This window comes from Vanellus vanellus, assembly GCF_965231255.1.
Source record: "Vanellus vanellus genome assembly, chromosome: 2".
Lineage (NCBI taxonomy): Eukaryota > Metazoa > Chordata > Aves > Charadriiformes > Charadriidae > Vanellus > Vanellus vanellus.
In genome coordinates, this window is record NC_138906.1 from 103,388,796 (window position 1) to 103,403,946 (window position 15,151).

Sequence of the window (15,151 nt, forward strand, 5' to 3'; positions counted from 1 at the left end):
AGTTGTGTAAAGGAAAAGAATAACTTGTGGCATTTTCAAATGGCAGTTTGGACTTTTGGAGTGTTAATATGACCGGCGCGCTTGGTAGCATGTGGCTAACTGTAATTGGTGAAAAGGCTAAACAAACGCACTCCTGATAGGAATTAATGCTTTTAAGTTGTTTATAACAAAACTGTTTTGAGATGGATACTGTTTGTAACTTTTTTTTTCTAGAAGAGTGGTAATTGGTATATTGGAAATCTGAAGCCATATTATTTTTTTGCGCAAGCTTTTAGGTAATGGTGACTTTCACTTAAGGAGCAATGCTTAAGAAAATTGTCCCTTAAAATGCCTTTTGCATAGCTGTAAAGGTTAATCTTCATATTTTGTCTAAAAGATGTGTTAAATTTGGAAACTGTGGTTTCTGGAGCAGCTCCTACTTAAAATGACTTCTGCCTTATTAAAGCCAATTATTTAAAATCATGCCGCTGTCGCTGAAATAGATGGGGCTCCAGAATAAATGGTTGCAGCCTTAGGGAAGAGGCTTCAGTCTTCGTTCATTTTTACTGTGCCCATAGTGTTTGTCGGTAACATTGTTCACTCCGCTGTAATTGAATTGCTCTGCCAGTATCAAATGAAATAGTGCCAACAGGAATGAACAGTTTAACAAGGTACCATGTATACATGATAATTTCTGGTGTAATATTTGGTGTTTGACACTTGAAAATTTTGGAGGGGAAAAGCAAACGGTAATTCAGAAGCTCTGCTCAAAGTCGAGATTCTAGACTTACATTGAGCGCATAACTGACTTGAAATAAAATACTCAACGAAACACTTAAAATGTTTAAGAGCAAACACTAGGGAAGGTCAGCTACTTTTAAAAGCAGTCTTGAATTCAAAAACCTTGGGATGCATATAATTTAATATACTAATGTGTGTCAAAACCGGAGCTGTCTCATAAGTGAAATAGAATTGGGAAGGCTGTATCTGCGCTGATATGCTATGGAAAATTACGACATATCGTTGAAGATCACATGTAAATTAAAAGTCCCACAAGGATGTTTGTCTTGAGAAGTAAATAGTGGTGTTGCAGTGCTGAAGCTTAGCTTTAAGCAGATTAACAGTTAAAAAAAAAACACTAAAGGTTTTCAATGAAGATTTTGAGTTTAAGTCCCTGTAAGATTTCAACTTGTGGTCTTTATGGAGATTTCCAGGTTAGAGTTACATTGGGGAGAAAAAGCAGCTTGAGGGTAAACGGTATCCCTTCTTAACTAGAAATAGGCTAGAATTTTTACACTCTTTAAGGAGGATAAAAACCCCTCTGTTTAAGCCCATTAGTGTTTTGTAAAACTACATGAGGTCCAAGTTTAATGTTTAGAAATGAAAACAATGTCTTTTTTTCTTGACAAGTAATGCAAATTCCAAAGAAACAAAAGAGAAATCATATAAATAAATGGAATGTCTTCTGAAATGAATAAAGCTCTCTTTCACAGGTCTCTTCCATAATTTTCTTAAGATAGAAAACTTAAAAAAACCAACCAACCAAACAAAAACCCACAAACCCAACCCCCCCCCCCCCCCAACAACCCACCAAAAAACCCCCAATAAAATCCAAATACCGAAACACAACCCCCCCGAAAATGTAACTTGAGCTTCAGGCCAGTGCTCCGTTGTGCCTGCATCTTAGACTCCTAGTGTATCTTGTGACGTTGCATAGCCGGGAGCTCATGTGTCACTGCATATAACTAATGTGAACTAACATCTCCACAGTTACTGTACATTTTGCTATAAATTCATATCCTGATTTGTGACACCTGAACTAAATTTGCTTGAAAAGGCAGGATTTGTGGGCCAAGAGCTAGTTGTGTACAGTTTTCTGTCTTCAAGCCCTTTTGGGGAGGGGGTAGGCAGACGAATTTGGAGATGTACATCAGACGTTCTTTTGACCTTCCTGCACGTGGTCTGACAGGGAGGCATCCACAAGAAGGAGGAATCGGCCGTGGTGACATTTTTATAGCTGTGAGAAAGCTGCAGAGCTGGGAAAGAAGGGCTTATTATGGCTGCAAGAAGATGAAACAAAAGCTACTTGGGTAGCAAAGTTATTTCGTGGTGGCTGTCTTCGTATTTTGTTAGTAAGATGGCTCTAAGAACCAGACCTGTGCTGTTTCCTGGGTGCAGTTTCGTCTACTTTTGGATAGCACATTAGCTGTTGAGCATAAAACCCAATTTTGCTCGCAAAAGAATAATATTTTCAGAAATGACCATCGCTTAGTGAGACAGTAGGACTGTCTCTAGCCCATAGTTCTCTGCTTCCTGGCATCAAATCTTGCTGGTACCCAGATTTAAACACGTGATCGAATTGTTGCACAGGAGGTGAGCAGCGGTGGTTGTCACTCACATGTTTGTGTCCAGTGGCAAATAAAGGTAACTTCACTTGGTTTAGTTGACTCTTATATAGGTTTAACGTCAGACTGCGTGCCACAGCCAAGGAGTCTGCAGATATGCAATCACCACAGTTCAGCAGATGGAAGATGAGTCTGTATGCTGCAATTATCCTATTTCCGAGGCAGCAATTGGACATTAACTGCGTTTCACAATCCTTCCAAGTCTTTGGAAATATGTACTCTATCAAGATGCAGGACACAATACATGTTCTAAAGCATTTGTGATTCTTAAACAAGTTTCTGTATTCCTGTTTTCTACCCTGAATGTAAAATTAGACCCATAGTGAGGTTTTGTCCCCTGTTGCCTACCTACATAATATTCCCCTGCAGAATCTGCTCCTTCTTTTTGGCTTTTTCTTTTTTTAACCTATGTTTTGTTTTATTGTGATTGTGTGGGACTTTCATATGGGGTTTTTTGTTATTTTTTCCTTTTTTTTCTAGAGTCACTGAATCAGGAATACCTTTCACATCCGCCCCTGTGAGCTTAGCCGAGGCAGATGAACAAAGATCTCTTGTTGTACGCAGCTTTCTCAACAACTGAGGGCACTGTTAATATTGCCCTGTCAAATCAATTTATTTCAGAAAGAGAAGCAGCACCTGTCAAGGGAGTACACTGTCTGATAAGCTAGGGTGCTTCGGGGGAAGCTGGCCAAGCTTCAGACGACAAGCTTCATTGCCTGCCCCATCACCTGAAAACTTCTCGTTTTCTTCGCTCTGCAGTAACATGTTACACTGGATAGAGTCCTGCTTGAAACAGCCATTTCCCAGGGCTGGGGAATTGGCTGCAGAACAGCCTGTTAGATTTTAGTTACCCGTGTTTGAGGTGGATGTCGATGTGAATTGAAAAATATATTTTAAAGTTCACGTTAGGACATAGGGTCTGGTGTGTGCCAACTTTCTTTTTAAATAAAATCACTTCTCTTGTAGTCTGAACTGTCTTTGCTCTGACTCCAGAGTGGCTCGCTAAAATACTTGATCCATTATCATTCCTGCTTGCTTTGTTCCTCTGTGCTTGTGCTTGTGTGTGTTTTCAGAGGAAGGTGAGTGTTTTTTGTTGAAAAAGAGTACTTTGCAGCATAATTAAGCTTGAAATAATATGTAGATTTTCCCTGGAGAGTTACTGATAAAATACTTCCTTTCAGGCTTTTTGAGTCAGGATTCTTTCATTTTAGGGGAAGCATTGAGTGATTTAGGGAGTGGAACTAGTTAAATAATGAACTCTTGGTTCATCATTTGTGCGTGTTCCTGTTGCCATGAGGGCTCAGATTGAGACAGGGTTTCCTCAGGTCCTCTTGAACTCTGCCTTTTGGAGTTGAGAGCATCTTCTAGAGAAGCAAATTAAACTGATGGATTCTTCTGATTGTACATCAGAGCTATGAAAAGCCCGTTTCAGATTGGATTAAGAGTCAGTTGGGTTGGCTGTCAGCAGCAAAAATGCTTTCAACTCATCCAGTTGAAGAGTAGAGTAAAACACTCCATGGTGTCAGGATCTCCGAAATGCCCAGGGAGTGCTCCTGGGCTGCCTTCCCAGCCTTTTTTTGTTTGTTTGTTTTTCCCTATTTTAGCTGGCTACTGTTGGAGTATGTCTTCAGCGTGGCAGGCAAGGAGGGCTGCATAGTAACGATTTTCGGAAGCACTAGTAGGGAACCTACTGTTGTGCGGCTCATGAGTATGATGGGTAGTTGGACTTGTCTAATCAATAAGGGTTGGTTTGAAAAACTGCCAGTGGATTACGGAGCCTGTAGTATTTGCAGATAATCCTCCTATTTAAGAGAATGCTTTTCTTTGGCTTAACTTATTCAAGTGGACATTCAAAAAAAATGAAAAATGAAAGAAAAAAAACCCAACCCAAAGCCTCTAAACCTAAACCAAACCTGTTATAGAATACTTGTCTCAAAGATATAAACCACCTTACAATCAGGAATGCTTGTTCTCTGTCCATTCACTTTAGTAATACTCTGAAACAAAACTGCTCTGGCTTTGGTCCAAAACCAATCTATTGAATGTGCCAAAAATGTGATAAATGCTAATCAAATGTAAAATAATGAATCAGCTGTGACATTTTATTATGGAAATTAAACATCATGCAAACCCTTGCCTAAGGAAAATAAATTGTCAGGAAAAACACTAATTTTCATGTGATAATTAAGTTTTCTTTGCTTTTCATTTCCATGTCTAATAACGTTTCAGTTTCACTTTTTATAACAGGCGGTTGTTATGAAAGCCATTTCAAGCAGGATTTAATTTATGAAATTGAAAAGGATCGCCACTCCCACTTAATTGTAGGAAAATAGAACTGGATGTAGGGAATGGTGGTGCTATTTTGAGGGTCAGAAAGATCTAAAAGGTTGAAAAACTAACTTGCCAATGCACTTTACTGCAACCCTTCTAAGCAAGGATGCTGCTCTTCAGTAGTATGATGCGCGTTTGGCTTGCCAATTCTGGAAGACTCTGAGTGTCAGTAAATTCAGTTTGAATTTACCTTTCTTGAAAGTGAATGACTCCTATCCTGCACAGTATGTCAGAAATAGTCTAAATAGGGTCTTATGGAGTAGTATTGAACAGATGATCAGTACCGTCTGCTCACTTCTACTGTGATTATCTTTATTTTTCCATCCTAAAGTGGTATTTGTCTGTGTCATTGTTGTATGATGACCACCTCGTAGTCAGTTATGCACAGAATTTCCTCCTTATTTCCGACTGTTAAAACTCCTAGCTGCAGGCAGCAGTTTCTATTAGTCTCCAAGCGCGGGACCCGCCACTTTTGTTTCACTGATTTTTTTTTTTTTTTCTTTTTTTTTTTTCTTCCCCCCCCCTGTATCTGTTATTCATCAAACCCATGTGATCTTTTCTATAGGTTAGTCCAGTCCTCCTGTCTTGGCAGGGTTTCTCAACTTCGAGCTGTCAGCTGACAGATTTCATCAATGTAGCTTTTACCTTTTTTGTAAGTGTTACTCATTAAAATACTAGGTCAGATTGGCATCAGAGTTTGTACTTGACATGACAATCCCCAGTAGTAGCCCCTGTCTCAGCTTGACTTTGTTCCTTGACACTGCTACTCTGCAGATGTTTTGAGTGCATTTCTTGGGAATATTACAGAGTACTTAATGTTTTATCACTTTCAAAGTGCGGTGTTCAGAAGCGCTGCCATATCTAGGATGGAGTACATCGTTTTAATATTATTTCATTATTAAATACATGTAAAGTATAAAAAATAAGTGTATTCAGTGCAAGAGTATATAGAAAATTCTTTTAAATAGTCCTATTAGTCCAACAAAATACTTGCAGAATTACTCCTGTAATACCGATTAACGTGAGCAATGCCCTGACAGTATTATTGAGGGTGACAGAGCACTGGAACAGGCTGCCCAGGGAGGTTGTGGAGTCTCCTTCTCTGGAGACATTCAAAACTCGCCTGGACGCCTTCCTGTGCAACCTCATCTAGGTGTTCCTGCTCCGACAGGGGGATTGGACTAGATGATCTTTTGAGGTCCCTTCCAATCCCTAGCATACTGTGATACTGTGATTATGTTGATCAAGTAGATGTGTTAAGGATCTCCTGAATTTGGCCAGCTTAAGCAGGGCTAAAAGTATGTGTGGCGTGTAATTTTGAAAAAAGCTGAGCACGCTTCTATATCGCCACAAATGCTACTGCTTGGCCATTTCTGATGAAACCACCACTGGCATCCGCGTTACCTAGGATTGAGTTTTCGTACCACAGGACCTTGAGCTAACAGTTCTTTTCCTAACCTTTCCTTTCCTTGGGGTCTCTCTTCAGCTGGAAATGTTGCGGACTGTTATTTTTGACACAACATGGCTGTTATTTTCTGTTTTGCCATTAACTCTTGTTTGGGTGTCATGACCTGCCCTGATTCAGCTTAAGTCTCAAAACCAGGACACTATCACAGAATTTAATCCCTCAAGTCAGATCGTTCTGTGAAAGTTTTCTTTAGTGTTCTCTTCAGTCAGCAAGGTAGCTTAGAGGAATGGGGTTTGCTTAGTTGAGATATTTGTAAAACTCAGGGACTTAGATTCTTCTCTTCCTCAAACATCTGATCTTGCTGTTCTCTTTCCGATTCCCTTAAGCACAAAGAGAAGATTTAATTCCCCATGTATTGGTTCTTCCATCTTCCTTGTCCTTAGCAGGACGGTCATGATTGCTAATGGTCTGATAATGCACACACGCTGTGCCTGGTGCTTTCTGGAGGCTTCAGCTGACACTGGTGGGACCAGCGATGGATGTAAACAGAGGGAGATCGTCCAAGCTCTCTGACTAGTTTGCAAATTATTGGAATAGATGAGAAGGGAAAGAAGAACAGAGAAAGCCGTCTGCTGAGGATTGTAGGACAGCTTCCTAGCAGACCTACTAGAGCTCTGGTTTCTTTACCCTGTCCAGGAGCTATATAGCATTTCATGGGCTCTTGATCAATTCCTTTTTTTTTTTTTTTTTTTTTTTTCTTTTTCCCTTCTCCAACCTGGCCATTCTCAACCATATGGTGTGGTTTTTTTACTAAAAAAATAAGATCTAAGTCTTCAGGTTACTACTTTTTTTTTTTTTTTTTTTTAAATCTCTCTTCGTCATGCCTCTGGGCAGCTAATCCAGTTTGGTAGTGCCTGACTATATAAGCACCAAAAAGTTTTTGGCAGTTCAGAAGACATTTCCTTTTGTAGTATTACATTTTGTATCATCTTTGAACATGACGGTTTTGGCAGTGTAGAGGAAAATAAGTTGGAAATGGATCATTGCAACTTTCTTCTTTGTTATATTATTTTTCTGTCCTGTTACACTGTGATTCCGCTGTTTGATGCTTGATAAAGTTATTTGTGGCGTTGTTTTCTGAAATTCTTCAGCTCCGAAGAAAGGCAGGTAGAGCGGTGTGGTGCTGTAGCTGGATAGAGTATTTTCAGGCTTCTACTTCTATCACATAGGTAAAATGAAGAAAGCCACTACCAAAAAAACTGACGATGTAGGCCGTCATCTCTTTAAACACTTAACAATTTATGTTGACAATGTTACTCTCATACACTGTAAAGAATCAATACTTTGAGACAAAGCTCCTATCTGTCACCAGTAGGTACTTTGTATTTAGGTCTGTCAGCAAAGTATGACTACACAGGGAATGAGTGCTGGTTGCATTTAGAGTACTTAAATGTAACTTCTTGTTTTATTACAACAGATGATCTGTCACAGCTTGTCCACTATACCTTCCCAAAGTCAGTGTTTTGACATTCTCCAGACTGGCATCTGTAAATATCTGGTAAGTACCATTTTGTCTTCTAGGTTAACATCCTTGTGACAAATTTTCTAACAGTCTCATTAACCCTCAAATCCACTTATTCCATGTGTAATTTCAGCGTTTGCAAAAGTTTTCAACAAGATTAGCGGAGTTTTTAAAAGTATCTAAGAACTGTTGGTATCTAAACTTACATGGATTTTTTTTTTTTTCTCTGATTTGTGAGTAGTTCAGCTTGTTTTTGAGCCAGGAGAGCCATAAATGAAAGGCTTCTTGTTTTGGTTTGGTTTGCTTTTGAAAAGAGCGACTGTCAGCTTTAGATGAGTTTTACAGTCTGTCTTCTCCCACTAATCCCGATGGGGATGGCAAAGCCAGAGCTGGGTAACAGAATTGTAAGGGACAGAATTTGCAGTTACCTGTGACGTTGCCCGCAGAGAGCGAGGACCTGTCTGTCCTCCTCTCGAGATGGTTCTGCGATCTAACAGGTATCTGCTGTTCCCTGGATGGAGCCCTACTGAAAAATTGCTAGACCAAAGCTTCCATGGGGGTTGGCTTACCTATAACTGTAGTCTGGATTTTGGGGGTTGGATGTTGACTTAAATCACAACTTTTACATCAGCTCATGCATTCTACTACACTGTCCATCTGAGAGCAGTCAAGTGGATTTTTATAGTTGATCACACTGGTGCCCAAGATTTCTGACTGGATGATGACACCTATCAGGGAAGACAGGCACTGCGTAGGCAACATCCTATATGGGAACTTATGGGAGCAGTCTCATCTACTGGATTTGTATAAATTGCAATGTCTGTGTTTGCATCATCTTCCAGACTTGCTGACCAGCCTGTTTCATCGGCAGTGTTGGCTAATTTGATCTTCAAGATGCTTCTTTATATGCAGACATCCATCGAGCTCACTATCGTTATTTTCTATTTGTGGTTGGCGAGGAACATCATTATTAGTTTTTTTGTCATTTAGTGCCTCAATGTCCTGTAGTATTCGGCAGGGTCTTAGTGACAGTTGCAGTCCATCTTCTGTCATGCAGGAACGCCATCCTTGTCCTGCCTCTGCAGCTGGCTGGTGCCAGGGTCAGCTTGGGACAGTGATCTGCGCTTGTGGCCTTGAAATACACCTAGTGTCTTATATTGGAAGTATTTAAAAGTTTGAACCTATCATCGTTCTTTAGCTCTTAACCTCTCATGCGTAAGCCTACCCATGAAATACATTCCATGTTTCTGTAGCTTGTACTTAATTGATCTTTTTCTAAACATTTCTAAAAGAAACAGCTGACCTTGGTAAGTGAACCAACTGCCTCGCTCAGCTTAAAACAATGTACTTGCAGGTGAGCAAATTAGGCTACTCTACAACTCCTTAAATTAGTTTTGTGATAAGATAAATGGTGCCACATTAGCAATGCATGAATTTTCTGTATGGCCTTACAGGACAAAAATCTAGGATAGTTACTCAAAAGCACTTCAAAATTCAAACTGCTTTCTAATGCACTGCTTCTACCCAAAAAAGAATTTTTTTTCTAAGTTATTTATCATGCCTATAAAATCCTTACTTTAGATGATGTTCTCATTTTAACGACAGAAGAGTATCACCCCAGCTGTGGGCCCACCATATGTTTCATTAGCTTTAATTTAACTCGGCTCATAATAAGCTCATTCCCGTCGAGCCTGTTGGATTTCTAAGGAGACTCGCCCTGATGATGATCCAGTAGAAGCTTTTCTTTCTGGAGAGTAAATCCGAGTTTCCTTCTACCTCAGTGACTGCTCACTGCCGTTTCAAGACACGGAAGGGCTGCTCTGTCCCATGATATCTGCTTAAAAGGAAAGACCTGTTCTGTCCAAAAGATTCTGTTTGTGCCTGTACCATCTTTCAGAGCAAGGCTCAAAGCTGCGGGGTGTTGTTTTTTTTTTTTAATACGTTTGAGATGAGTGTTTATTTCGAGGGGATGGAATGAAGATGCCGGTTTAACCTTCTGTTGGTGTAGGTGGCAATTAGGAAAATATGGATTTGAAAAAATTGCAGTAGTGTGTAGAAGTTGAACAGAAACAAAGTAATGTATGTCACGATATGAGATTCATTCAGCGCTAGATGTGCTTGTATGCCAGCAAAAAAACTCATGTATAGAGTGATGAACTTGGGGTTTTTTGTTTTAATACAGGTTGGATTGGTTGTAATACCCGATAGCACAGCTGGATCTGTTCTATGTGCCATAAATAAGCTGTTGGATCAAGCTTGCATCCTAAGCGAGAACCTGCACAAGTTCTTAGCCTCTTGTTGTTACAGTCTTCTGTACTTTCTGCTAACTTTAGATAAAGAAGATGCAGAACATGTACAGAAAAGGTAATGCTGCTTTTCTTACCACGTTAATTGTCTCAGCCTTTATACCCACAAGTATTTAAAGATGTAAAATGAAAGGATACCCCCCCCCCCCCAAATCCCCCCAGTTTATTTTGCTGTCTTTTGCTTACTTCAAAACAGTACTTGGATTTAAGAAAAACAGCTGCAAAGGTAGCTGGAATTATTTAAAACAATAACTGAAGAAGGTTTCATCTCAAATTGTTCTAGTTAGATGTCAGAACCATCCTGACTGTGTAGAAAGGTGGATATTTATACCTTAATCTTTAGCTTTAGCCTTGAGTTTCATTAGATACGTTGAAAAGCAACATGCAAAGGATTTGGCTTTATAAGCTTGTACTCTTAACTGACTTGATATTTCAGCTTTAACAAAACTTCTCAGGCATCATTTTACAGCCTGCAAATCCATTTAATTTTAAAAAAACAAAAGCTACAGATATCAGATTTAAATAAGTTTACCTGTATAACAGAAATGTCTTTATGTAGCTTAAACTTCAGATTTTTCCTCTAACTGTTCCACGTACAGGAAAGTTGTTCAAAGTTTACTTAAAATTTAGGATGTGTTTTTAAAGCTGGGGTCCTCCTTGGCTTACTGTATTTAATGACTTGCATATCACAAAAAGCTGATTCCATTGTTTGATTTCTTATGCGGCTTAAATATACAGGTGTACCCGAACAATGACTGAAACAAAAACCTCTTCCCAGCTGCATCAGGCAGAAATTACACTGTGTAAAAGCTTCAGCAACATTTGTAGTACAGGGCAGGACCTTAAATTTTTGTTTTCTAGTGCTGCACATAATTTTAGAATATTTTCAAGTTTAGCTTTTTCTGGTACAAATTTTCTGCTTTGGTACTAATTACGGTGAAGGCAATTGGCATGATTGAATTCGCAGAGGCACGTTTTCTTGTACAGCTATGAGGCTCGTTCACAGAAGCATACTTGAAATACGTGTCCTCGATCATTTCAGGTTTTGTTTTCTTTTCCTCTCAGGGATATGCTGTGGGCATCGTGTATTTCTGCGTTAGCACTCCTGCCACGGTTGCTGAGACTGATGCTGCAAAGCCTGCAAGTGAGCAGGATCTGTCGGGAAGAACTGCCCGTTGTTGCTCAGTTGCTTCGCTTACTAATGCAACATGGTCAGCTCAGGAGCCATATGATCACAAACGAATTTCTGGTACAACAGATTATCAAGGACATCATGGTATGAAACCTTTTTTGTTTTCTCCCACAGATTACAAAGGTTTAAAAATTACTGCAAACGCAGAGAACAGATGTTTAGCAAAACACAAGTTATGATTGTCTTTAATTTGTCTCGGAAGTCCAGGCTGTGTAGAAGGCTGCTATTCGTCCTGGCTCCTGTGGTCGTTGCACAGCTGAGACAGTCCAGAAGTTCAGCTCGCACCCAGTGCAGCGGCCCTGGGCAGCTGCTGGCTTCCTAACAAAATGTGCTGGAAGGGGATTGCCTACTCAGCCTGTCTGAAGAAGAGCTGTCCCAAAATAAGAAACTAGTCTATTTTGTATACCCCTGCTCCAATAAACAGGTGTAAAAAAAGATGTTGTTATATCCAATGAACTCTTAAGTATGTACGGTGCAAAATAGATCGCTCTTAAATATTGCAAAACCCAGCACTTCTGTTCACACATCTGCTTTCCAGTGGTCTTGAGACTATTACAGTTGCTTCTCTCTTCAGGAAAAAATCTGCAACTGCCTTCGCACAAAGCTCTTCCCAGTTTTGAGTGCAGAGAATTCGTATGTCCCACAGGTTAGAATAAGTGAGCTGCACGTATCCATTAGTAGCTTTTAAAAGGTCTGTTAGCAGGTGGTGAAAGCAGATGTAAGAGAGTATCATGCAGGGTCTCTAACAGAGAATGAGGTGGTTGGTTCTCTTCGGTGTTGAAAATGCCTCAGCCAGTTTTTGTCGTGTTCCACTGCAGGTGGGTTGTGGTGGTTGGGTTTTTTTCACTACTTATGAATGCTAAGGAGAGTGAATTAGTGGACGGTGGGCCACATTGGTCTGTTGGTAGTAGTTCTCCTGTAGACTGGGGTATTGAGCTTTCCTGCTTTAGTAGAACCATGCTCATTTGCATTTTAATTGATTATAAATTGCAGAATTGGAAAGTGAGCAAGCCACTATAATTAAGAATAAGGATATCGCATCTGGTGTAATTCATACACTTCATAATGTAACACAGACTTAGTGTACCAAGTAGTAACACTTCATTATTTCAGCTTTAACAGGCAGACTAAGTTGAAATGTATAAATGAAGAGTAGTGTCACTGTCTGCAGGTGAACAAGGCCATCTTGTACCTTTAGCAGCGCACCTGATTAACTGTAAAAACAAAGCGAAGCTTTGCAAGTGCTGTTGGTGAAATTGAGTTTTACCTTTTCCCCCCCTTCTTTCTAGACACTGAAGAGTGGTGAAGTTCAGGAGCAGTGGCTAACAGACCTCCATTACTGTTTCAACATCTACCTTGCCTCTCATCCCCAGGGACCTGGCCCTATAAACACGGTATATTAAAGAGGTCGAACTGCATTTATTGTAAAGCATTTACTTCTATTTAGTTTTGAATGGAAGATGTTGGAACAAAGCTTGTCAATTTTTTTGTAAGTGAAACAGAATAAAAATTTTACAAAGAACTGCATACCTCTATTGCCTTTTTTTTCAAGCAAGTAGACATTACTGAAAGTTGTTTTAGAAGAAGTGGTGACCACAGTGAGGGGTGTTAAAGACAATCCAGTCTCCTTGAAGCTTGAGTGATTGCGGAGAAACAGACTTATATTCACTCCAATCATCTATTATTTTCAAGCATCATATTAATTTAAAAAAAAATAGAGTTATGTAATACCAGCTAGAAGAAAAAACAGAAAACAATATACTTGGAAACTTGAGTAACTTGTTTTATTTTTGCTGAGTTCATACTTTTAAATACTTTGTGCAAAGTAAATACTGTACGCTGGCAGCTCCAAAGCTATTATAAGAACAAGATTTCTTCTAGAATAGGTCCCTTCCTTTCTTTCTTTTTGTAGAAACTCCTTTTGTGCATGTATAAAAATAGTTATTAATATGGAACAAATTGGAGATAATCTTCAAGGGTAGAAAACACACCCCTAACAATTCCCATAGGCTGTGGCAAGCAGTTTATTTACTGAGTAGGTTTTTTGTCAACACCTCTGCTTTTCCTTCCAAACCCCATAGCTAGCTAAGAAACAAGTGTTTCTTTAGTACAGAAGTGGAGCGTGAAGGCTGTTCTTCCGTTCCTTTTTAGATTTTGAAATACATTTAATGAATGAGGTGAAATGGAACAGCAGTCTTTCAGAACTGTTCCATCTTTAGTGCATTTTCCCTCTCCTTTGAAACTGTGTTTGAACACATTCAAAATTCCTACTTTTGACAATAGAAAACTTTGGGGAGCCCCTGCAACCCCATTGTAATGCTGGGCTTAGTGCTTCATTTTCGGTTTCCAAATGTGATTCAGATTTTATCCTGTCAGTAAATAAATTAACAGTTGCATTTAAAAGCTAATTTGTACACAAATTGAGTCCAACTCCTTAGAAGTCTGCTTGGCATGTAATGCTGAGATAATATAAAATTGAAAATGTGTTCAAGTTTAATATGTTGTAGATGACTTGTACATTATGAAAGGTAACAGTTGTACCGGAACGTGCTTTTTAAATTCCAAACATTCAGTTTTGCTTAGTGCTTGAGTCTTGTATTTTTTGATTTTGCAGCAGTGGTTGGTCTCATGTTGTATGAAAATTGCTTTGATTTTCCCATGTTCTCCAGCAAATTAACACACTGTAGGTTGTTTACTGTAAAAGAAGAAAAAGGGTTTGATGAGTAACTCTAGTGGATAAAAAGAAGTTTAAGCTACACTGCATTCTAGATTTCATGAACACTGAATCTACCAGGAAAAGACCACGCCTTTTTCCTGACATCCCACTGTTGATTATCTGTAATAGAGTTTGGTTTCCCATGGAATGCTCCAGTATATGTTTGATGCAGCCTGTAATAATGGACCTCAATTTGAGATTTACCCTCATAACTGAATGAAGATTTCCAGGCTGACGGTTCAATCACTAACACAATGCTCTTGGCTGAGTTTGCAGAAGAGCAGCAAGAGATTTTGTTGAGCACTATTTAGCAACATTAGGTACTGGGTCCTTTCTAGAAGGGAGGAAAAGCTAGTCCAGGGCTAAAGGCAGTACTCTTTGAATTATTAGAAAGCAAACATGAATGTCAGCTGACCATTCTCTTCACTTCTGAGGCTGGCTGAATGTCTGGACTCATTCATTGTTTTTATTTACTGTAATGTGCTACAAACACTATGTGGTTTTCCTTTCCTGGTTTTGTAGACATTGGATGCAAAAATTTCAGTGCTCTATCCCATTCTAGCCAAGGTCATCCTGTGTGCAAATCTGACTATCTGATTGAGGGGGTGAACCCAGCACATCTTAAGGATGTCTTTCTAATGCCAAGAATTGCAAAACCTCCTCCTTTACAACTCTATAAACACACTTTAATGTCCACAGTGAAACAAAAAGGTGTATCTGTCTGGCCTGCTGCAGAGAGCCTCTTTAAATATCTACTGAATTGACAAAAGTCATGATTTAATAAAAAAAATATAGTTAAAAAAGAACAACTTTCAGGTTCCAAAGTTGTTTTAATCATAACAATCATAAGAGCCCTATTTTCCAGAATATTTTTAAGCATGTGCCCAATGTTTATATATCCCATCGCATGCTTCTTTTCCTACCTGTCAGCCTCTGTCCCCCTTATTTATTTGTACATTTCCTTTCGGTACCTTCTGTGTGTCCCCACTCCAAAGTGTTTCATCTGCTTATGCCAATAAGTTAACTGAGTTTGATGTCAGTCCCTGTTACAGATTTGTCACTGCGTGCTTTTTCCACTACCTCTATGAACATTAAAAGCAGGGCTGACAGTCAGCGTTCACCTTCCCAGCTGTACCTTCTGCAAGAGAAGACTGAAAGCGAACAGTCCATTCTGACCTACCCCAGGCACCTACGTCAGAAATGGAGTATCTGGCATTAGCCACTGACAGCTCTGAACTTTTCCAACAAACGTAATGTTGTCATGCACAAAGGCACTCAGATGAAAAACATGT

At 39.4% G+C, this 15,151-nt stretch overlaps 2 protein-coding genes across 2 annotated transcripts in view; one reads left to right on the forward strand and one right to left on the reverse strand.

The window, feature by feature from the left end:
- The window catches only part of TEX10 (testis expressed 10), a 54,992-nt gene extending 42,252 nt beyond the window's left edge, over positions 1 to 12,740 (forward strand). The window contains exons 11-14 of the mRNA XM_082499329.1: positions 7,601 to 7,681; positions 9,828 to 10,009; positions 11,017 to 11,227; positions 12,433 to 12,740. Of these exons, the coding sequence (XP_082355455.1) occupies positions 7,601 to 7,681; positions 9,828 to 10,009; positions 11,017 to 11,227; positions 12,433 to 12,546 (588 nt within the window). The 3' untranslated portion in view covers positions 12,547 to 12,740. The remainder of the gene's footprint in view (positions 1 to 7,600; positions 7,682 to 9,827; positions 10,010 to 11,016; positions 11,228 to 12,432) is intronic.
- A 151-nt stretch (positions 12,741 to 12,891) lies between these two features.
- INVS (inversin) overlaps positions 12,892 to 15,151 on the reverse strand; it is a 99,827-nt gene continuing 97,567 nt past the window's right edge. Inside the window, exon 16 of the mRNA XM_082499326.1 lies at positions 12,892 to 13,838. Within this exon, the coding sequence (XP_082355452.1) occupies positions 13,723 to 13,838 (116 nt within the window). The 3' untranslated portion in view covers positions 12,892 to 13,722. The remainder of the gene's footprint in view (positions 13,839 to 15,151) is intronic.